This window comes from Xiphias gladius, chromosome 20, assembly GCF_016859285.1.
Source record: "Xiphias gladius isolate SHS-SW01 ecotype Sanya breed wild chromosome 20, ASM1685928v1, whole genome shotgun sequence".
Taxonomy (NCBI): domain Eukaryota; kingdom Metazoa; phylum Chordata; class Actinopteri; order Istiophoriformes; family Xiphiidae; genus Xiphias; species Xiphias gladius.
Window position 1 is genome coordinate 18,149,970 of NC_053419.1, and position 23,055 is coordinate 18,173,024.

The 23,055-nt window shown below is 39.6% G+C and overlaps 2 protein-coding genes and 1 long non-coding RNA gene across 5 annotated transcripts; 2 read left to right on the forward strand and 1 right to left on the reverse strand.

Moving 5' to 3' along the window:
- Positions 1 to 19: 19 nt before the first annotated feature.
- On the reverse strand, positions 20 to 7,226 carry psmd5 (proteasome 26S subunit, non-ATPase 5). Of its 2 annotated transcripts, XM_040158355.1 has the most exons (11): positions 7,043 to 7,226; positions 6,102 to 6,246; positions 5,917 to 6,030; positions 5,708 to 5,836; positions 5,236 to 5,345; positions 4,562 to 4,704; positions 3,718 to 3,909; positions 3,467 to 3,576; positions 3,227 to 3,367; positions 2,742 to 3,014; positions 20 to 330 (listed from the first exon to the last, which is right to left on the reverse strand). In XM_040158355.1, exons 1-10 carry the CDS (start codon positions 7,213 to 7,215, stop codon positions 2,757 to 2,759), a joined length of 1,515 nt encoding a protein of 504 aa, XP_040014289.1. In that variant the 5' UTR covers positions 7,216 to 7,226; the 3' UTR covers positions 20 to 330; positions 2,742 to 2,756. The 2 variants fall into 2 exon arrangements, with proteins under 2 accessions (XP_040014289.1, XP_040014288.1); XM_040158354.1 differs by lacking the exon at positions 20 to 330 and having other exon boundaries at positions 1,579 to 3,014.
- Positions 7,227 to 8,590: 1,364 nt separating this feature from the next.
- On the forward strand, positions 8,591 to 9,846 carry LOC120806865 (beta-1,3-galactosyltransferase 9). The gene is made up of 2 exons (XM_040158381.1): positions 8,591 to 8,663; positions 8,764 to 9,846. Exons 1-2 carry the CDS (start codon positions 8,658 to 8,660, stop codon positions 9,844 to 9,846), a joined length of 1,089 nt encoding a protein of 362 aa, XP_040014315.1. The 5' UTR covers positions 8,591 to 8,657.
- Positions 9,847 to 10,402: 556 nt separating this feature from the next.
- LOC120806622 lies at positions 10,403 to 21,598 on the forward strand. Of its 2 annotated transcripts, none has more exons than XR_005709725.1 (5): positions 10,403 to 10,515; positions 12,134 to 12,227; positions 18,343 to 18,382; positions 18,488 to 18,595; positions 21,468 to 21,598. It is a non-coding gene; the product is annotated as an uncharacterized LOC120806622 (long non-coding RNA). The 2 variants fall into 2 exon arrangements; XR_005709724.1 differs by lacking the exon at positions 10,403 to 10,515 and adding an exon at positions 10,612 to 10,660.
- The last annotated feature ends 1,457 nt before the right edge of the window (positions 21,599 to 23,055 follow it).

Below are 23,055 nucleotides of genomic sequence, written 5' to 3' on the forward strand. Positions count from 1 at the left end.
CGCAAACTAATGCGAGTATGAAGCAGACGTGGGAGAAGTGATATGATTCACCGGGGAGACAGAAACATGTGGTTGTTGAAGAGTTTTTAAGCTTATGATGGATGTCTGGGATTGAGTCAGCCGCTCTGTCTGGAGTGGGAAGTCTTTACTGCTGCAGAGGAGGAAAGTCACAGCTGTGCGATTACCCCCTTCAGGGTAGATGTGCTGTGAGGGGAAGATGGGCTTTGGCAGCAGATTGCAGGTGTAGTGTTGTACATGAATATGTTGTTACAGAGTCCCGCTGGGATCCATTTCAACATCACATATACAGTATATAATCGGGCAGCAGTGCTGAAAGGAAGACAGTGGGACAAGAACTCATAGTCACATGGAGGGATGAAAATTGAAACTTTTTAAAATTTGAAATAGCATTTGAAATTTTACTTGAGCCCAGTGTGGCACTTAGCTCACAGATTAAGCTGTTTATTGGCCCCCTAAACCCAACCAGTCCACTGCACATCCTTTTTGGGTGTGTTCTTCTTCCCTACAGTCATTTCTTGTTTGAATCTATTTAGTTTTAATTAATTTTTTTCAGTTCAAAGTTTCTGAATCACTGCAATTTCCAGCTACAGATTAATCTTTGCTATTGCACTTACCGGTGATTTCAGGGGTGAACAAATATAAAATGTCACCCAACATCTGACTGCACCTGCTTTTTCATGAATTATCATTTCAGTATCACAGATAATTGTGTAAGGTTTATACTATAATACCTATACTTGTATATGAGTATTTTCACAATGTGTTATTACCACTTTGATTTAAATAAAGCATCTGAGTACTTCTTTCATCTGGATTAACTGGATATAATTGGATTTGAAGACTTCAACAGCTGATAGAGTGGCTGAAGGAGGCAGAGCTGCCCAAACTGTTGCCCTCTAGTGGAGATGACAGAGCACCAATTGAATCTCGAACCGGATTTTTTTCCCCAAGTTGGTTTCTGCACCTGATAATGATAATTCAATGTAGTGACAATCCCACAAATAGCATTTGCTTAAATGTCTGGTTTTAATTCTCCATGGATTAGGAGACTTAAAAAGGTGTAAAACAAACAAATACAATACAAAACTAATAAGCTTTTCAATTTCTAGCTGCTCATGCCCAAAGATAATACTGCTTCTTCTTCAGAGAAACACTGGAAAATCCTTCTGTCAAACTAAGGCGCACTGAGCTATCAACAGATCCAGAACTATGCTGAGACTAGTGTTTCTGCCTGAATAAATATTTGTGTCTACAAAAGATATTGTAGCTGCGAAGTAAGTTCTATTTATTATGATCACAAGCTAAGATAGATGTTATACCAGATAAATTATCTGGTATAACATAAGGTACTACAGCTGAAGTTGCATAAGGATTTCTGCTCTCCTAAATCCTTACATTAAAATGATAATCTTATTAGGAACCATAGAAAATTAAATTGCTATCAGTCACATTTCTGGGTGTAATGTTTTGCTACGACTGAAAAATAAGCACACACATCCTTTGTCGAATGAATCCTCTTTAATGTGTAAAAAAAAAAAAAAAAAAAAAAAATCCATCTATTCAATAAACAAAGATATTTTGACACAAAAAAATGTAATCAATGTCTCAGGAATTATTGAAGCAGGGGTTTGATTAATGAAGCTTTTGGTCGAGTTCAGTTTTACTAGAAGGATACTGTATATGATGATGTGGATTTTTTTGTGTTAGTGCCTGGATAGTGAACCAGTTACATCTAAAAGGCTCCTTAATTATTGCCCAAGTAGTTGGTAAAGACACATTAACTAACATTTCTCTGCTGCCATCATTATGGCACCAAGTTTGATGCATTTGTGTGTGGAGGTTTAGCACCTGTCCATTATGGAAATTCATCGTTTCAAGAGTGTTGCAATAATTTTAAGGTGGCCCCTACCGTTAAAGGGATACTCAGGAAATTTAGTGTTGCATTTACATAAAATTGGGGGACTCATAAGAGACAAGATTTATTTTTATTTTTTAAATAGCCATAACCAAAGCATCAAATTCTGAGATATCCTGACCTTTAGTCTTTAATATGGGTCAAGCTCCACAAACACTCGATCCTACATTTCCCAAAACGCATCTCAACAGCATCTTTCATTAGAACCCCCCTGTCGTCGAATTGCCCAAGTCCTCCAAACTTAACGCCCCAAATTTGTAATGCAGGCTTTCTATTATAAAATTTGCAGTCTCTAAGCCCAAACCGAGACAACCCTGATGACATTACATAACAGCCTGTGGAGTTCTCCTTGTGAAATACATCAACTGAACTTGATGTATAAAACGCTGGAGTGCGCCTTTAATGAACAACTACTTATAAAAATTATTTGAGGTGACTTTGTCCCTTTTACTTTCTGATATTTCAATATTTTACTTGTCACTTTAGCAATTTTATTCCATATTTGTGGCAACTAAATATGACTTAGAAAACGGGCTGTTCACCAGAACCTGCCATTTATTTAAGGGTAGTTGCCAAATTAACTAGACTGAACACAGAGCGATTATGTTTGAACACTTTACCTATACCCATTTTACATGTCTTACCTTTACTCTGAGGATAGATGATGTCCTGATTCGTTAAAACTACTGACGTATTTTTCAGAGAGTTGGTTTATTATAGCAGAGTACAATATGTTAACTCATGGTTAGGTTATCCAGGCACTTACCCATCACTTAAGCATTCACTAGAAACCCATGAGGTGTACCTGTGTTTGTTTGAATCAGTCTGCTCCTTCTGTGCTGACTGAGGCCACAGCTGAAACATAGTAAGGTCCCTCTCTGAGGTATGTTTTCAGACAGATGTAATGCTGGCTGCCCAGTATCTCTGCTGCTGTTGATGAAGACACAAGTGACCCCACCAGTTCAAACTTGGCATCTTTGGCCTCCTTAGTCTGACCCGATGAACGATCCAAAATGAACTCCATGAATCCGGGAGTGCTGATCATTAACTTCTGACCCCATGGCTGAGTGGCAATGACCTGGAACACACACACAAACACACACACAGTATCCACTAATGAAGATACAAATATTACCAGAGCAATGCTGATGGCACTAAACCTTTGCGTCATACAAAACATTGAAAAAAAACATCTTTCAATATCCACAGTTCCCTTCTTATTTTAGAGGAAATTACTGGGCAGTAACACAAGGAGGAAATGATTGTAGTTAGATTAAGCTTAGCACTCACAGTGAATATCCGCAGAGCCCCACAATGCAACTCTGGGAACGGCTGAGTGCTGATATTGCGAATCATGTCCATGGGCTGCTTAGACAAAAGGAGGAACCAGGACTCTGTCAGGGCCAAAAGATCTTCTGTCTGCTGCTCTGGCTGCAAAAAAAAACCCCATTATAGATTCATAAACTGATCAACCTTTTGCCTGATGATGGCTATTAAAGACAAAAAAAGATTTATGTTGGGGACACATACCTGTAGAGTGAGAATTTGTGAAATGGCATCTAAGCTGCGCACTCGGAGCTCCGTAGCTCCAGAGCTGGCAAGATGGCTCATTCTTAACAACACGGCCTTGAACTTTTCTCCTGAAGACACAGAAAGAAATAGACACAAAGATCCCAAGACATCAGCTACAAGTACAACAAATATAAATGTTCTAAGGGGGTACATTGCTCCTTTTGCTTTCATTAAATAAAACATGGGACACCTTAGGAAAGCAAGCTAACCTGTTTTCTGCAGGACCTGCTTTCCCTCCACAGTTGAACCGAGTAAGCCCAAAGTGTCCAGAGCCACCCCGATCATCACAGGGTCCGGGTCCAGAGCCATCTCAAACACCTTGTTCTGGAAGGCTGGGTACGTTTCGCAAACCTGCTGTGGGCTGTCCATAATGGCCAGGTTCCCAAAGAACTTCACCAAACCTACAGGAGTGATATTTTCACCGTAAAGGACTTTGTACTGCAGCACTGAATGACTTAAGGGAAAATTTCACCCAAACTTTAGCACAAGATTGTACTTGTATTTCTTCATAGAGAGTAGCGTGTCCAAAAGTGGCAGTCATTTCTGTTATCATGCAGTTGATCACGGGAGACTCATTGACATCACATAAATTCAATTCATAAAGTCAATTCAGCCAAATGACACACACACACACACACACACACACACACACACACACACACACTGATACACACACACACACACACACACACACACAAAACAAACATATTTTCTCATTTACTACTAGTGGTATCAAGCCATGCAAACAGTTTCTGTTTTACTGTCAAGAAATAACTGAGTTAACTGAGATTCTTTGTCAGTGGGTTTGCATCAACTGGCAAAAATGACTGGTTGCACAACCGCACAATATTCAGTAATGGCACACATTTCCTTACAATTTAGCATTAAAAAAACAAAAACAAATAAATCCTCCCTAATTTTTGACACGATGCTTAGACAGATACAGCTAATCAGATAAGAGAAAACAAAAACCGTGGACTCTGCTGAGCTTAGCAGAAGGAATTCAGATGGACTGGCTGTATTTTCTGGGAGCAGTTTTCTAAAGCGACTCACCAGGCAGGTAGAGGGAGGAGAAGGGGTCTGTCTCTGCTCCTCTGATCATGTTGGAGATCTTGTCCATGATACCCTGCTGGGCCAAATACTGCCGGCCGTGCTGACTATGGGCTAGAGTGGTCACCATCTCTATAGCTGTGGCCCTAGTGGAAAAGATAAAAACAGACTCCTGACTCATCTTCTTTATATACTGTATGTTTACAGTCTATTATTTTGTAAACCTGATCATCCATACTGTAAATCTGCTATGTTACTCTATTCAGTACACACAATATCTATTGCATATCTGTCCATTATGGAAGAGGGATCCATCCTCTGTTGCTCTTGCTGAGGTTTCTCCCACATCTTCCCTGTTAAAGGGGTTTTTGGGGAGTTTTTCCTTATCCATTTCGAGGCTCTAAGGACAGAGGGTGTTGTATGCTGTACAGATTGTGATGCCCCCTGAGGTAAATTTGTGGCTTGTGATATTGGGCTGTATAAATAAAACTTGATTATTGACTCAAATTAACAGCACTGCACAAGACTAAAGACGCTTATTAAAAGGTGATGCTGTGAAAACAGGAAAAAGGTAGTCAAAAGGCAGACAAACTTAATACAACCGCAGCTAAGACATTATATATTGTCACGGACCATATCAACTTGTGCTCCTGTTTACGCATGATTTATTTTATTACCTGATCAAAACGTCGTCTCCCGTCAGTTCATTGAGGAGCTGAGAAATGAAGCCGCTGTTGGCGCAGTAACTCAGGGAAATGGGAGAAAGAGACGAGATTTCCACCACCAGCTGCAAGCAGCAAGAAAAAGAAGTCAGAGATGTATTGTTTGTGATCTTCCGGCGGGTTACAGAGTCTGCTAAATGGCTGCTGGATGATTTTATGAAAACAGTGGAGAAAACAATCTTAAAGTTCAGCCGTCATTCAACTGTGTCCATGTGCAGGATTACAAGCTCATTCATCATACATTAAAACTTTAAAATAACTGAATCAAGGTCGCCCACGTTCTGGCATGATTTCTTGTTCTGATTAGTCAGACCTTCTACTGACTCCATCAAAGTGTCATTTAAAAAAATGTATGTCATTAAAAAAAAGTGGACACTATGCATCATCAGCCACAAAGTAGCCCAAAGCAACGCACATTTGAACGTACCTCGTATAATCTATATCTGACTATGTCACTTGTGGCCATCACATCCTTCATGACTTTCAGCAGGTCGCTCTGGAACAATTTGTCTAATCCAGGCTTGGAGTGACTCAGTTTAGACAGGGACTGAATGGCCTAAGGAACAAAACAGTTACTGCACCCAATGTGGATCCATTATAGTCTTACGCTGGCTTTTTCCTCGCCTAAATCATCACCTCTTTTGCCACAGCCATTTTCTCCTCAGCGATGCAGTGGATCACCGCTCCAAGAGTGTCGTGGTTGTTGAGGATTTTCGTGACAGCATCGGGATGCTCCACAATTCTGCCAATCTGCCGGAGGAAAAACAGGGCTACCTGATCTGATCGATGTTTCTGTGCGTGTATGTGCGTGAGCAGCCTACCTGTGTCAAGGCCAGTATCTTAACAGTTTCATTAGGATGGTTCAGACCCGCCTGCAGCTCCACCAGGTAGTTCTGTGCCAGGTGCTCAGGGCTGAGGGCCATTAAGATGCGTTCAAGGATGTCCACACACAGCTCAACCTGCTCCCTGTGAACGCAGCTCACATTAGTCACTTTTTTCCCATAATTGATTAAGGTGACAGTGAACTGAATATCTTTGGATTATGGGCTGTTGGTCAGACAAAACACTTAACCTTGGGCTGTTTTTTCTGTATTTTTTTGACATTTTATAGACAAAACAATTGTCAACCGTTAACAATCATAAAAGATTAAAGACGTTAATTTGTTGTGAAATGGGAAGTCTGTATTTTGTGTCTATTGAGAGAGTGCCATACTTTTATTGGTTGGCTCCGTGCTCCAGCACAGTGAACCTGAAACTAAACAGTAATTGTGTAGTTTTAGTGCAAATTTTCACATCTATTTGAAGAGTGTTACCATCCATGTTGCACCTCCTGCATCTGCACTGTCCATAAAATGGGGGACTGCGCGTCAAGAAAGGGCAACGATTTCTGCAGTGTTATAATCATGAACAACCCCCCCGAACACCTTAACATTAAAGCCAGTCATGCGATTTTCAGACAGCGTTTCGTTTTAAGACGAATTATCTGGTCTAAAGGGCTAAAGGAAAATGTGTCACTTCACACCTGCACTGTATATTCTTTGTGGCATTGTAGCCAGTTAGCTTGCTAACGACTAACTAGCACAGGTCAAATGCAGCCCTTTTTTTTTTTTTTTTTTTAGCAAACTAACTTAGCCAACCGGTACATTAACCTATTGTGTAACTAGTGACACTAATATATACATCCTGAATCCTTACAGCTGACTGACTCAGCAGATAACACCCACCAGTTTGCTTAGCAGTGTAAACAAGGTGCCAAACCAACCTCTGATTTGAGTTTAGCAGAGAGAATATCACATCGAATCGCAGTCTGCTCACGGAGTCTCTCAAGGCGCTGAGGGGTATCGACAACAAAGCCGTTTTTAAACTCTGTAGCTCTTCGATTGGGTCTCCAACACCGGAGAGCTCCTCCAGGAAGCTCTCAATGGAAGCGGCCATGGCTGTCAATGTTTGGGTGGGGGGGGGGGCTACCGACACTGGTATCCGCCTCGTCAGCTTCTTCTGCTTCGCGATTTACACGGTTGGCATCCAACGTTATGGCGCGTTACCGCCACCTGCTGGACTGAGTGTGAGGTCCGCTCCAGTGTAATACAAACAGAGGTCTAGTGGTGAGGGGAAGAGTGGAGCAAAGTACCCAGGGCCCCAACATGAGAGGGGCCTTGAAAAATCCTGTAATGTAAAGTTTGTTTTTATCTGAAATTTTAGAAAGTTACGGTAAACTATTGGTAATCTATTACCTCTATAGTTTACCTCTAGGTAAAACTATTACTGATGTAATGTACAGTGTTTCTCCAGTAATAACCTTCTAAATATGATCAGTTTACTGTGATGTTTTGATCAGCAGTTCAATACTGAGAGTGACAGGAGGTTCTTATTCCTGTCACCTCTGAATTCCACCAATCCTCTCTCACTGTAGGGGCCAGAGTAAGAGGGTTTTCTACCTTTGTCTTATGCTCAAGGTATCATGAAGACCTAAAAACTGCTACAAAGATAATGTTCTAAAACCTTAAAGTGAACTCTTCACACAGTAATTACAGCATGTTGCGAAAAGAGGCCTGAAATATGGTTAAGATTTCAGATTATACAGACTACATTTAAAATGTGCTGTAAACACTTCATTACTGATGACCATAATAACCTCTACAGAAACAAGTGTTACTTTTATGTATTATATTTTCGGATGATGATTACTGATGTATTAATGTGTATAATGTGTATCATTTTGCTGCTCTAGTTGGTTGCAGTTGAGCTTATTTGAATTATATTTTTAAAAAATTTGTAGCGACATGATAAATCAACATCATACATACCAACCATTATTATTATCATTTAATTCTCACTTTAGCTGAATTATTGTAAAATTTTTATTTACATATTGTTTGTCAGTTTAATTTATGATAATGCATCACATTTTAACAAACTTGTGTAGCTTGTGTGGCTGAAAGTGAGTTACATACATTTATGACTATGGAATACAATTTGCATCTAACACCTGTGTTTTTGCTGTAGATTTTTTCAGGTTCTTTTTATGTCATATTTTACTCATAGATCTAGAGTCTCTGTTTCTCTGTAGGATAAAAATATTCAAGAAGAAACTGAAAAACCTGCAAATTTAAGAGGTTGCTTTAGTCAGTTGTAATGTGTGAAAAGTCCCCTATAATGTCCTTGCAGTATGATCCAGCTAATTAATGTTGCATGCATGAAGCAGGATAAACTCCTCTTCATGAGGCTTGTAACATGGGGTTGGGGTGCAGGGTTACATGCAACTAGAGTTTCATGAAAGTGGAAACCCTGTCTGTCAGCTAGTATTGTTTCAGAACTGGCCACAGCGGGAGGTCCAACACACCCGGAGAAACAACAAGGCTGGTGAAGCAGGTGTCATGCAGGTACAATGTTAATTTTTTGCGGCTTATAAACTATCATCTAATTTTGAGTGGCAACATTTATGCAAATTCATATTCTCTCTTTTTCCGTCTCATGATCAAGTGCTCTCTGTGCAAGCTGCGTACCCACCAGTGGTGTTTCCTCCTCTTCAACGTGTTGCTCTTCCATGCCTTGTTGTTTGGGGCTGACTTTGTTGAGGAGTACCTCCTGCAGCCCACGCCTTATGTCTACACTGATGGCACTGTTGTTGACGTAAGGGAGAAAGCAAGGAAACTAGACCTGAGCAACGCCAGGGAGAATGTGTCCCAGGCCTACCCCATCACTAACCCTGACGCCTGCAGGAACTCTGACCTCTTCCTCCTCACGCTAGTTTTCAGCTCACCAGCTAATATCACCCAAAGAAATGCAGTCAGGAGGACGTGGGCCAACCAAACACTCATCCAAGGCTTCCCGGTGAGGGTACTGTTCTTCTTAGGATCCACTCAGACTTCAGCTGCACAAGAGGCTCTCATGAGAGAGTCTGACCGCTACGGGGACATGGTACAAGGTCATGCTGTGACTGACTCGACCCTCCGTGGCCCAACAGAAAGGACTGTGCTGGCACTCCGCTGGGTGATCACCTTCTGTCCTCTGGCACGCTTTGTTCTGATGACCAATGACTCTGTGTTCGTCAACCTCCCTGCCATCAGCGGCTACCTGCTTGGGCTACACAGGCACCCTGAGGACCTTTATCTAGGTAGGGTGATCCAGAGAGACTCACCTGATAGAGACCGCAATAGTCCTGGCTACCTGCCCCCAGTTCTTTACCCTGACAAGTACCTGCCTGAATACTGTGATGGGACGGCTTATGTTCTATCCCAAGATGTGGTCCGAAAAGTGTACGTAGCATCTGCAGCAGTCTGGGCACCGGTGAAAGCTGATGTTTTTGTGGGCCTTTGTGCTCAGAAGGCTGGTGTGGCACCAACCCACAGCGCCAGGTTCTCAGGAGATAAACATATCCGCTACAACGCCTGCTGCTACAGCTATCTGTTCAGTTCAGCGGGAATGGGGAGCCATGAACTAGAAACGGTGTGGGCTGACCTGGGACAGAAGGGTGGAAGATGCTCACTGCTACAGACCTACTATGGCCTGGTGAAATGCAAGGCCCTTACATACCTGGATAAACTGTCCTTCTTCAACTCCTAGGGACAAGCTTAATTGCATGGTTAATTGGCGGAGTGTGTGTGATTAGTTTGTGTGTGCAGTGAGGTTGAAAGAAAAAAAAAATTGTGTAAGTAAATTTGTTGTTCTTGTGCATATGTGGGTGGCAGTGTTTGCTTTATTTGTCTAATTTCAGATTAGAGTCCATATATGACAGCTCAGATCACTAGAATGAGAAAAGGAAACATTCAGCCTGGAATATTGCAATATACTGTGTATCCAGATTTATGTAAATAAAAATGCAGTGCAAATTTGATCTCTAATAGGGCAGGATCTTCAACAGAGGAAAGATTAATGATTTTTTCTTGATTGAATTTTGTTATGTTTATTTTCTTCGTGGATAACATTGTCATTATCTTATGTCTAAGACGGTGGTTTCCAAAAGCCAGCGCAGAGGGGACAGACATGACCAGAGAGATTAAAATGTAAAGTGAAAAGTCTAATACACCTTTTTCAGCAAACATTTTGATTGGTCAAACACAGACACAAACACAGGTGTAAATGATAACGTTATTAACTGCTGCATTGCTTTGAACTCATTGCTAGAAAGGAGCTGTCATTAATGTCTGTAGTATTACCCGTGCTTTTCCTGCGATGCCAAGTTAAAATGTGCGTGACAGAAAAAGTTTGGGAACCACTGCTCTAAACTAAAGAGTAAGGTGCATAAATATGTATATATATTTATCCTGGGCAGGGTTCGATTTCACAGGAACTTGCTGTCCTCACTTTTAAAAGCACTGCACACCCACACAGGTGTTTTGAGTCATTCTGGCTGATTGGGCCTCCGCTCAGGCGGAAGGTAAGTGAGGATATAATTGGAATAGGTCGTTTTCATAGAAGACATTTTGAAATGCCTGAGTAGGAAAAGCACAGGTGTAATCGATATAATGACAGGTGCCTGAATTCTTCACTCCATGTGCTACTAAAATGCCTTTTATCATGGCAGACATTTTAATTTATCATATAAAGAAAAACATGGATGATACTAATAATATTATTAATGGCTCGTTTGCTTTTAGGTGCATCACTACCAGTGTTGGAACTGACGCGTCTAAATAGGTTGCAGATGTCATTAATGTTATTAGTCACACAAGTGCTCTTCCTGCTGTGGCAAGTCAAACTGTGTGGTTTAAAGAGCCCTTAAGATGTTGTCTTGCCTTACTGCACACGCAAAATAACAAGTGGGTGAGTCAGGGAGATACGCAAGCTGTGCATGCCCACACTGTCCTGAGAGGATGTCTAATCACACAAAATAATGAAGAACATCTGTGTGGGTGGACATGTGGTGTGGGTTACTTTCAAAACGAGGACAAAACAGTGGTGAAACATGAATTCAAATATCTAGGTCCTTTTTTTAAAGATGCTTTGAATTAAAATTTGCCCTTGACAGATAAATAATAATTGTAGTAAAAGTTATCTATTAATAAAGAAGGCATTTATCGTGAGAATCTCATCCGGGTGTGATACGTTTGTCAATAAAATATCACAAAATCGAATTTATCTGAAGTAGCCTAGTAGATTGTAGCCTAAAAGGCAGTTTAAGACAAACCATCTGATGAACAAAACTTTCGAGAAATTGTATTATTTAACACATTAATTCCAGGAAAAGACACCGATTACTGAATAGACCAAGCCAACAAAGACATCTAGTGCCCATATGAGTTATAGTAAAACATTGGCCAGGCAACCAAGTCACGTACAGTACGTCTGCCTCTGTGCAGTTTACGTTTAGCCTGTGAGGAAAACTCACAATAATGCTTTGCGCTATAATAAATTAACTGATAATCTATCTTTATTTTAAATCTTCTATTCCAAATCTGTGTATCTCTTCGGAAATTTGATATATTCCCCTATTGAATGATTGATGTCAAGGCTGGTGTTAAAGTTTACATGAATAAAAGATTGTGTCATTAATCAGTAAACATCAGGGATCACTTAACATAACCATCATTAATGCTTTCAGCCCTTTAAACATTAAAGTCAATGTGTGCCACCCTTTTTTCCAGAGTAAAAAGATTTGCTTTGTCATAAAAGTTGGTTCAGCGTGACTGGGAGGAATGATCACACAACAGCTGGTACTGCAGGAAATGAGGCTATCTCCCTTGCATTTTAGATTTCCAGCAATTTTAAGCCCTTTAAATACTCCTCAAAATTCTGCTTCTCTCCCCAAATTCCACAAAAGGAAAGTCTGGCCTCTGTCCCAGTACCACGAGCTGACCAAACAAAATGTTTGGGTGTTTTACAACCTTTTTCTTTTCTGTTTTCCTGCCAGTGGTTCACACTGCAACACTCTACTCCACCTTGGCCAGGTTCCATTGTGTCTGCAAAGCTTTTCCCGGCTGTCCGTGTCCCTGCATCAGGCTAAGGTATTCAAAGAACAACATCTCAGTGTTGTCTATAATCATTCTGGCTGGTGACCAGTCTTAGCAACAATTTGACTGGCATAACATCAGTGTGAACCCAGATCACTCTGCAGGATAAATCTGAGTTTATTAGCATCAACACCTGCCATCCACGGCTTCATCACCACAAGATCCCCGGCCTCTCACCTCTCTGTCTGTCTAGTCCTAAAAAACTGGCCCCATGATTCCTTAGTTTTAGAGTGTTGTCATTTTATGGTCGCTAGAATCCCACTTGTCCCACAATTCCCTATGAAGTACCAAAATAGCAAGTGATCCTAACTGGATACTCTGTCGGGGAGAATAGGATATTCATTTTTTTATATATAAGCGGGACTCTGTTTTTTCAGGCCTTTATGCTGATGTCTGACTGTGTCTTAAGGGAATTGTTTTACACTTATTTGCTTTTTTGACAACAGTTAGACAAAGTGATCCATACCAGTTTCCTATCTGTCTGTTAAGTAATACCCATAGGACAGTTAGCTTAGCTTAGCATCAAGACTGAAAGCAGGGGGAGACAGCTAGCTTGCCCAAGACAATGAACTCCAGGAAGTCACTGTGTCTGGCCCAAAAACTGCTCATAACCCTTTGAAACCACAACTTTTAATTTTGACTGTTTTCTTAGATATTTGTACAAATTAAACAAATGAGCTATCAAGTGTTAATTGTGTGCTAAGTGTGCTTTTGAGGGGCTGGTAGGGGGATTTATTTAGCCTACAGATATGAGGGTGGTATTGTCTAATTCCAGGAAAGAAAGCAGATAAGCATGGTTTCCAAAAATGTCAAACTATCCCTCATTGCAGGTTCTACAGTAACTTGTGGCCTTATGTCCACACTTACAAAAAAAAACATACTTTACTTAAGACCACAAACTCAAACGGGTTTGTTTTCTTGCTACTGTGGAATTGAAAAAGTTGCCAAAAGCATTTGTGAGTGCAGTTATTCTTTATAAAAAGACATCAACATAACCAACAGGCTCAAAAACTCTGCTTACGTTGAGTGGGAGTTTCCAAGAGAAACTGGAAACAGGGTCCGCGGAGCGGGAAAGCCATCAGACCCCCAAAACCACATGCACACTTCAATGCATGCACACACACACACACATAAGTACACACACACACACACACACTCATAACACAGCCTGCAGAGATTGTTAATGTGAGGTCGAGGGGTCGGTTAACTGCATGTGGGTGGTGCAGTGCTCTAATGAATGCTTCCCCTCAGAGAGATGCATCTCTGCAGAGAAGGACTCATCAAACCAGAGAAACACTGTTTTATTTAGACTGTTTACACTGACGAAAGAAGTCTGGGGCTCCACATCCATAGCCACTGATTTGAGGGGAGGGTCAGCGGGAGTTTATGTCTCAACTGATGAAAGAAATAACTGTCTCTCATTTTAATTTTGTATGTGCACATGTGTCATTCATGAGAACATACAGTGTGCGTATTTATACATGAGCGTACAATCCTTAGAGATTCTTTGGAGGTTTATGTTCACAGCAGAGGCTTGGTATTCATGTGGCCCTCCAGCCCACGTTCATTTACGTAGAAGCAGTAACCTCAAGGATAAACCCTCTTTTTTGACGACATCTGTGGTTTCTTCTCCTTTCCCTTTTTGTAAATGCAATAATCTTTCCTTTGAGGTTTTTGGTAACTTTGCCAAGCCAGGAGTTTGTGCCTTTCATACAGTGCAGTTGCTTTTTTACTTCTTGTGTTTTAATTATGCATTCTATAGCTTTTGGCTGTTCTTTCAGAAAGACTTTTTTCCCCCAAAACTACTCCATCTGGATGAAATTAAGTGATTAAACACAAAAGTTTTCAGTAATTTTCTCTATGTAACAGGTCTAGGGGCTAACACAAGTACAGCTGAGGAGCTGGTATTAAATATCTTTATTTAGAATTAACAAAGTTTTTATTTTTGATGAAAATAACATTCATTAGGCTAAACTTCCCATCTTGCAGAAAGATTATTCAGAATCTCTGGCTACATACATTAAGTCTGTAGGGCATACAGAGTCATGGCAAGATACAGCTGGACAAAAATAACAGCAAACTCCCAGGGCCGCGATTTTGGAAATTTTTAAATTCTGTCTAAAAGGACTTTTGCAGTCACGTTAGCCGCTATGTGAGACTGCACTTAGGCACAGTAATGTTTTGATCTCAATGCTAACATTAGCATTGTAACACACTCACAATGACAATTGCTAAAATTCTGATGCTAAGCAGGTATAATGTTTACCATATTCATTGTCTTAGTTTAGCATGTTAGCACGCTAACATGTGCTAAGGATAACCTAAGTCATTGAGGTACAGCATTTGGGAACCATAAATTGCTGTATAAAATGGTTGTGCCAATCCATCCAGTAGCTGATGAGATTTTTCGCTGGATGAGTGAAAACCTTGATCTGCGGGTGGCGCAGGAGGAAAAGTCAGGGGATTTCCCAAAGTCATTAGGATTCATCCTCTATACACTGTTGATATTTGTACCAAATTTAATGGAGAGCCATCCAATTGCTGGTGAGATATTTCAGTCTGGACCAAAGCGGTGGATCCACCCACAGATCAACATTCCCATCCATACATCCATCCTGCTAGAATGGCTAAAAAATATTGGAATCATCCTTAAAGAAACATGTAATATGTTACTGTAAGTAGTTGCAGATTAAAAACACCTCTTCACATCAATATACTCTTCCAAAGTTTCCCGTAATATTACATGACCTCAGTGTCCTAAATGTTTGCAAAGGCACTACAATCACCTTCTTTTTCTCTGATTACTTCTGGCAGGTTAGCACGTACATTTTTTTTTTTTTTTTTGAGTAGAGCCAAGGTTTGGACATTTGTGGGCAGTCCATTCAAAGAGATGATATTTCTTGCTGATCTAGCAGATCATGTTTTCACCTGTGCTGTTTGTTGTTTTGTTTGTCAGCAGGATTAAATGCAAAAAAGTACCGATTTGCACTGAACTTGGTGAAGGGATGGAGCATGGGCCAGGGAAGAACCCATTAAATTCTGTGGCAGATCCGGATAATTTACTATGAATTGTATCTTTTTTCCTCAGAACTCGGGTGTATGTTGTTTGACACTGGCCTAGGCGGAGGTCTGCACCCTTCTAGTTGCTTCTGGTACTATTAGTTGTCCTCTAATGGGCTTAGTCTGTCAATGTTCTGAGGCACTGACTGATTCATCAAAGGGATCCTCAGTCACTACTGTCAGGATTAGTGCTGGGTGGAGACTCTGTAATATGGTATATAAGGTCACATGTTATTAGAGGTTTGTAATGTATTTGTTGATGGGCTCTGGTGTGGTTATGAAGGATTTCCCTCTCTACTTTGTCTAAAATTTGAACTGCCAGATGATCAAGACATCTGCTAACACTCTAATGCTCATGCGTTCTCCTAAAAGCAGCTACTCTCCGCTTTACAGTAATATTTGAGTGGTGTATTTCTTTCAAAAGCATTCAAATCCAAATAGGCTTGTTTAATCAAACATCAAGACCATTTTGCAATGTGTTGTGTCAGAGAGAATAAAACATAATGTCTATGTAGTTTATGTATAGTTAGAGAGACACTTTTTAACTTATTTGTAGTTTATTGTGTATTTGGATCCCCATTAGTTGCTACTTTGGAAAAATGTAGTCTCCCAGGAGTTCATATTAAAATATACCGTATATTTATTAATTAATTTGCATATCCTTCCTGCAAATAAAGCCAAAGGATACTTACTTTACTTATTCATTTTGTAAGCCTGTCTTCAAAAACAAACTTTGTAGTTGTTTCTTAACACCTCTTTTACACTTTAACTCCCTCTAGTTAGCAATCCTCTTACAAGCAATCCATAACTGGTGTATAAACAGTCAATAAATTATTAATAACAGAGTGTAACATGTATGTAATGATATATGATTAGGCATGTGTACAAATCATTACAGTGTGTTATAATACATTATCAACTATAATATAATATTAACATGTACAAATGATTAATGGGCAGATTTAAAAGTGTTTTAAATGTGTTCCAAACTCATACAAACAGACTCAGCGTTTCTGGATGTCGGGACCAGCCGTCTTGACAAAAAAAAAAAATTATCTCAAAGTCCACTTACTAGATTTCTTCAGGGGCTTTTCAAATGTAGTAACTTAATAATATTAACTTAATTAATATATACATTTGATTCATATTTATATTAAATATTAAGACATATATATTGATTAGAATTATTTTATATTATAATTTCAGTCATTCATCATTTGTTTATACATCATGGATACTTTACAGGTTATAACTGTTGGCAAATAAATATATAAACACTTAAAAATGTCCATATATCTGCTACACCATGTGTGTTACAGGCCATGTATTAAACGCTAAATACGGGGGTTAAAGGAAGGTGTTATTGATTCTTTAAATATAAAAGTATCGCAGACTACTCCATTGAGATATGCTCTAAAGATAACTGTATTCATCGCATTTTTTTTTGGTTGAGGTCATATAATGTGACATCTCCTCACATGCCTCGCATTGTAGTGTTTTATAATGCTAAAATACTGCTCTAATAGAACAAGAGTCACAAGGTTGCTGTGTTGGAATCACCATAGTTGAGCTGGATAGGAAAGGGTCAAAGAACGAGAAAGAGAATATGTGTATGTTAAATGTTTTACAGGGAGGCTTGACTTGTAATAACAGTAATTATAAAGCTGGGTTTCCCGATAAAACCACTTCATCATCCAACACGTTTCATTACAGCTTCCTCCTCAGCAGCTTCACAGGAACTAATGGGTTAAGAGTAGCCCAAGTCCACGAGAGTGCCATGGGCAGCTGTCTTAAAGCACATCCATATAATCTGTATCAACCCTAACCTAACACTTGTGGTTATGGTTGAGGTTTTAAGATCCAATAGTACACGGACCACCGATTTATACTGTTATTTTTGTGTGACTATCGGAACTACAACTTACAACCTACAACTTTAACCTTTACTGTTTTGTAGTTCTCAGCAGTTCTTGTGGATGCTGCTGCCGCAACAAGGTGTAAATTGTTGGCCTTGTGACAATGTCGCCACCACCTCACCTACAAAATGACTGATGTGAAGAGTTATCCTCTTACCCCAGGCACAGATCACTTGCCAGTCAGAGCAATGTGGCTACCCACAGCATGGCATCTACATTTGGATGTAGATCCTGTAAGGGTAAATGAAAAACTGAGGAAGTAAAAGCTAAAGTCAGACATTTTATAAAAAAATGTTTTTTTGTTTTGTAGCAAAGAGTTTTATATGAGAAGACCAATACCACTCTCATATATTCTTGTTATGAGGCTATTTATGAAGCTACAGATAGCAGCTTGTTAGCTTAGTTGAGCACAAAGATTGGAAATGGGGGGGTTTAATATATCTGTTGAATTCGCACAAAAACCTACTTTTAAAAATGACAATTTGCCATTATATGGATGTTTATGTGCTGGACTATTTCTTGGTTGTGACCAGTACCTCCCTGAATTCTAAACTGTTTGCCTGGCAACTGCTCAGAGGCAAGAAATAGTCTGGAACGTAACCTCCTTAAAAGGGGCGAACTGCTTTTTACACTTTGGGTTTTGTACGGCTTAAACAAACAAGATATATATACACCTTTAGAGGTGCTGATAGGCAGATTTTTTGTTACGTTTGGACGGAGACAACCTAACTATTTCCTGTTGTTTGGCTCAGCTATTGCTAAGCGGCTGCTGGCTGTAGCCATGTGGACAGATATGAGAGTGGTATCAGTCTCCCCATTGAACTCAGAATGGCGAACCATTCCTTTAGTAGAAGAGTCAGTAGTGCAGAGCATCTTAGCTGTTGTCACCTGAGATGAATCATTTCCTCTGGGGTGCCCTGCAGAGTATTAACAGCCCAATAAAAAGCTGTAGGAGCACTGTTGTTGTGAACTATTAAACAATTTTTATGTTACACCCATTCTCCAAAAAAGTGTTTCACGATCAATTTAACTGATAAGATTTGTGAAATTGGGTCTATAATACTCTACTCACCCTTATTACCAAAAATGATTTACCTTAAGTGTCTGTAATTCTGTCTTTTTTTGCTTTCTAGCTACAGCTGTCGCCTGGAACAAAATGTATCTCAAGCTAAGGTCAGTGAAGCAATCTTCTCTATTTCTGCTGGCCCTAGATCAGTGGCCCCATTGTCCTCCGTCAGAATGTGATCTTAATCTGACCTGAATAGAGTTTTGTTTCAGAGAGGACTTTCAACCAGCCAGACGCGAGACACCCTGCAGTAAGCTGCTTTTCCACCGCACGGACTGCAGGAAGAGGTTTCATAGCACTGAGATTTGTAGCTTCTGATGGTCAGCGGGTTTTACTATTGTCTTTTATCTGTGCATTATATCATAGGGGATCTTATAATACTTTTTATTGGTCTTCCTGCCAGTACTTTATCTTGTTTGTAATTTTCTTTTACTGAGATTCGTTTAAGTATTGTTTTTAATTGAAGGAGCTTTCAGTGCATGGTAACAGCTTGAGAAAAAATCATGTCTGTGCTAAAATGGACGCAGTCCTTTGTCTCTTACTTAGAAAGAGAAGCAACTATTCTGTAATGATAGCTCTGACTTGGTGTGCTCAGCTATGCGAGCCCTATTCTAGTACCAAATTATTCTGTTTGTTGGATCAGGTGCCAGTGAACTGGTTTTGGGATTATTGTATCTTGCTAACCTGCTTATTTAGTCTCTGTTTTCCTCTTCTTTTAATCCATGAAGATGCTTCCTCACTTTCACTGTGGTCTTTCTCACATTCTTTTTTGCCATCTGCACAACCAGACATACATTGGCACAAGTGAAACAGAAACAGAAAGGTAAATGGACAGAGTAGTTAACAAACACCAGTGTGATGGTGGCACTATGAGCAGAGTCTGGTTCCTGTGGCTCCAGTGATGCTTTAGGGCCTGGTTTGATGTTGTAGCCAGGTCTACTCCTCAGTGGTCAGCTGCTATGTAAAGAATGCTGCGTGTGCATCAGTGTTGTTTGGTCAAAGGGTCTTCAATCATCGCTTTTGGCTCTCATTCATAACATCCTGGTCACTGTGGGAAGGGCAGTTAATTTCTTAAAGGTGTATCCAACTATTTTAAGCATGAGGGGGCATCATTAGCCAGGCATCATCTGATGATCTCATTAGAGTTATAACCTGGGCTTGGGACCTTTTAATTTACAAAAGAAAGTGTTACACACTTGGGGAACAAAGTTTGAAAGATGTGGTCATTTAGCAGTAAGGTCTATGAAAGCTTGTATGGAGTTGCATAATGGGGAATGTAGGATCCATTGTTTTAGAGCCATAGTAGGGACTAAAAGTCTTAATATCTCAGCCTTTGTTGCAGTATTGACCATTCTTTTTTTTTTATAAATCTGTCTTTGCCAGCCCCCCAATTTAAAAGAGTACTTCACTATTTAGCATTGCACTCCTTTAAAATTGGACTCATGATGGACAGCTTTTAAAAAAGGATCAAAACCAATGCAGCAGAAGCAGACATATTGTATTTTTTAAATTTCATACATTCCACTTCATTGTCACTGCACAGGCACAAAATGGCACAGTGACATTTGGTCCTGACCAAATGGCTAAAGGAGTCAGAGGACTGTTGAGAAGTTTTGAGTTCAAGGGCTTGATCGTTTTGATGCTCACTAAATTTTGCTGTCCAATGTCCCAAGGAAAGAGTCTAAGGCTCCAAGAAAAATTAAGCACAAGTGTGTCTGGTTAAATAGCCTTGGGTGTTGGAAGACCACTCTTAAGTTTTGAAATCTTGGGTTTAATCCTCAAATCCAACACCAACACTCAAAGGCTCTAACATAATATTGCAAATATAAGTCTTTTTAAAACTACCTCTGGGTATTAGAGGAGTGCTTGGAAGTTTTTGAGGATGTGGGTTCAATCTTTATTAAGCTCACTAAATTTTGAAGTCAAATGCTCTGAAATACAACTCAGAAGTATCTGACCAAGTTTCTCAGGCTGTTAGAAGACTGCTTTGAAGTTCTGATATTGTGGATTCAATCATTGGTGAATTTTGAAGTCCAATATCAAGATGAAAGATTTAAGGACACTAAGAAATGGAGCTTAAGTTTCTCCTACCGAATAACTCAGTGTGTTAGAGGACTGGTTCAAAGTTCTGAGGAGGGCGGTTTGGTACTTAAAAGTAAATCCTGAAGTCCAACATCAAAGTGAACACTGAATAGCGCTCAGAGAGAACCTCCTAGTGCAATTTTTAGCATGGAGGGTTAGGTTGTGCCAGTGGTGGTTCAAATCCTGCCCGTGTTTGGTATTGGGAGCCAATCCCTCTGCGGAAATAGAGTGCTACACTGCATGATTATTTGTCAAGATGTTTAAATGTCAAAAGCAAAATAGTTAAATGATCCACTTTGAAAGACACCAAGAAAGCCTTTTTATATGTATTCATGTCCCAGTCTATGTTCACCATAGACAGGCAATGATAGTCCCTTGTTTGATAGGTAGATATCATTCAGGGTTGCAAGTCCCTTCTTGAAACGTTTAATAAGAAAATTATTGCTATATTTACTATTTACTATCGTTATATTTGTCTGTTTCAATCAATTGCACCTGAGACCAGAATAGAGTTGAGATCTGTCAGTAAACTGTAAAAAACTGTAAAAAAGCTGAACACTGAGGTGTGGTTTCTGAGGTAGAGAACCACAAAGGCCAATTTCTGGGGCCCAGAGTCAGCATTTCACATGGCTGCTCCACTGTAAGGTCACATTGCATGGTATAATAAGCAATGGAATGAAATGCTTAGCAACTGTCTGAGAATTTACACTGTAAACTGTAATGTAGCTGTTAACAATGTCAGTAGGAACCAGACAAAAAATGCAAAGGATGAGAGTTTCTAAAATTGTGTAAAGTATAAGCTTATCCAGAGAATTATTTTTTCCTGGTCTATGAATGCCTTTATTCTGTTTATTTACTATATATCTTTTACTTTTAATCTTGTAGTACGTATATCTCACGATGGTTCAGAAATGTATGTACTGTATGTAAAGTTAAGATTTATTACTTTTTCTGCTTCTGCCACAGTGGTTAATTTGTCTTACATGAACTTTATGTTCACTTAACCAAGCTGTTTATCATGCTGCACCATGGACCCGTGTTTAATTATCTCTCTAAACCTTGATTATTCATTTCGCAAACTGACAACTCAGGCAACATCTTTTTTTCTAGGGATGGCAATGTCTCTTGGTCAGCTGATCCACCGATCCAAACTGAACAGCTCTCAACAACTACTGGATGGATTGCCATGAACTTTTGTACAGACATGTGTGTTTCCCAGACAATGAACACTAATGAATTAAGTGATTTTTTTGTTTTGAGTGAAGTGAGTGAAACTATCAGATGAATTACTGTGAAATTTGGTAAAAACATTCATGTCCCTCTCTGGATGAATTGTTATAAGGTTGGTGATCCCCTCAACTTTTAATTTTGCACTATCATCAGGTCAAATTTTAATTTGTCTGAACTTTGGTTTAGCATCAAATACCTGCAAAAACTATTGACGTTCCCATCAGCCCCAGCAGTACTTAGAATTATGTGCTAACTAGCAAATGTTAGCATGCTAACACATTAAACTAAGATAGTGAACATGGTAAACATTATACCTGCTAAACATCAGCATGTTAGCATTGTCATTGTGAGCATGCTAGCATGGTGAGGTTTGCATTTCGCTCAAATCACCACTGTCCGTAAGTACGACCTCACAGAGCTGTTAGCATGGCTGTAGACTCTTGACTCTTGAGAGTCTTGCTAAATAAAAGGTCGCTTTGCGCCAGCAGCAACAGCATACATGTAAATAAAGAGCTTTTATTCCTTTGCCTATTGAGATATTTTCTGTACTAAGGTGAAACAATTAATATTCCTGCCAACCTAGATTTCTTCGTCCTTTCAGTCATGACTGTAATATTTATCATGAATTGATCCGTTGTAGTTTACTGTATAGTGATTAGCAGACAAAACATTGTGCAGTCTTTAAATTGAAGATCCATCTGGTATATCTATTAATATATAAATATATATGTATAAATTGTGCAAATTTGTTTTGTCAAGTGTTGTTTTTCTAACAACCTTAATTACACTAATTTCTCGATACATAAATGTAAATCAGTTATCTTAGAGTTGAGGATTAATCGAGAGTTTAGAATGCAATGTGTGAAATGGTGTTTTAAGTTGTAAAAGGCAACCTGGTCACATGGTTCATGTGTATTTCCTGTTGCCTTCCTCTACATTTTTCTCAGATTGGGATTATGTAGAAATGACTGCAGCTTTAGAAATATTTTTTTAATACAAAAGTCAAGTTATACCAATTCAGTGCTGGCTGTGCGTGTGTTAGCAGGGGGTGCAATATTTAGCTTCAGTGGTGCCGCTTCCTTTGATGCATATTTGCAGTTTATGTAACACATTCAGTGTGGATGCACCAGACACACCCACATGCATTCCTTCTAACCCTGGGGCAGCCTGAATATAGTCTTGTAATAGCAGGAAGAGCTCCACCCTTTTAAGTATAAAGTCCTAGTTTTTATGAATATGCTGGATTCTGTTTGTACTCGTTTCCGTAAAGCACAATTTCATGTCACGTGTGTTAACCCACTTGACAGTCTGTTGATGATTGTGATGTTTCTGACCATCTCTGGCTCTAAGCTTAAAAGCTGTGATCTTGCTGTGCCAAAATGTTTCCATATTGCAACTGAGGAAGACAAAAAAGGAAAATAAGGAAGAAAATTGAGCCCTTCGAGCACAGCAAAGGCCACCCGAAAAC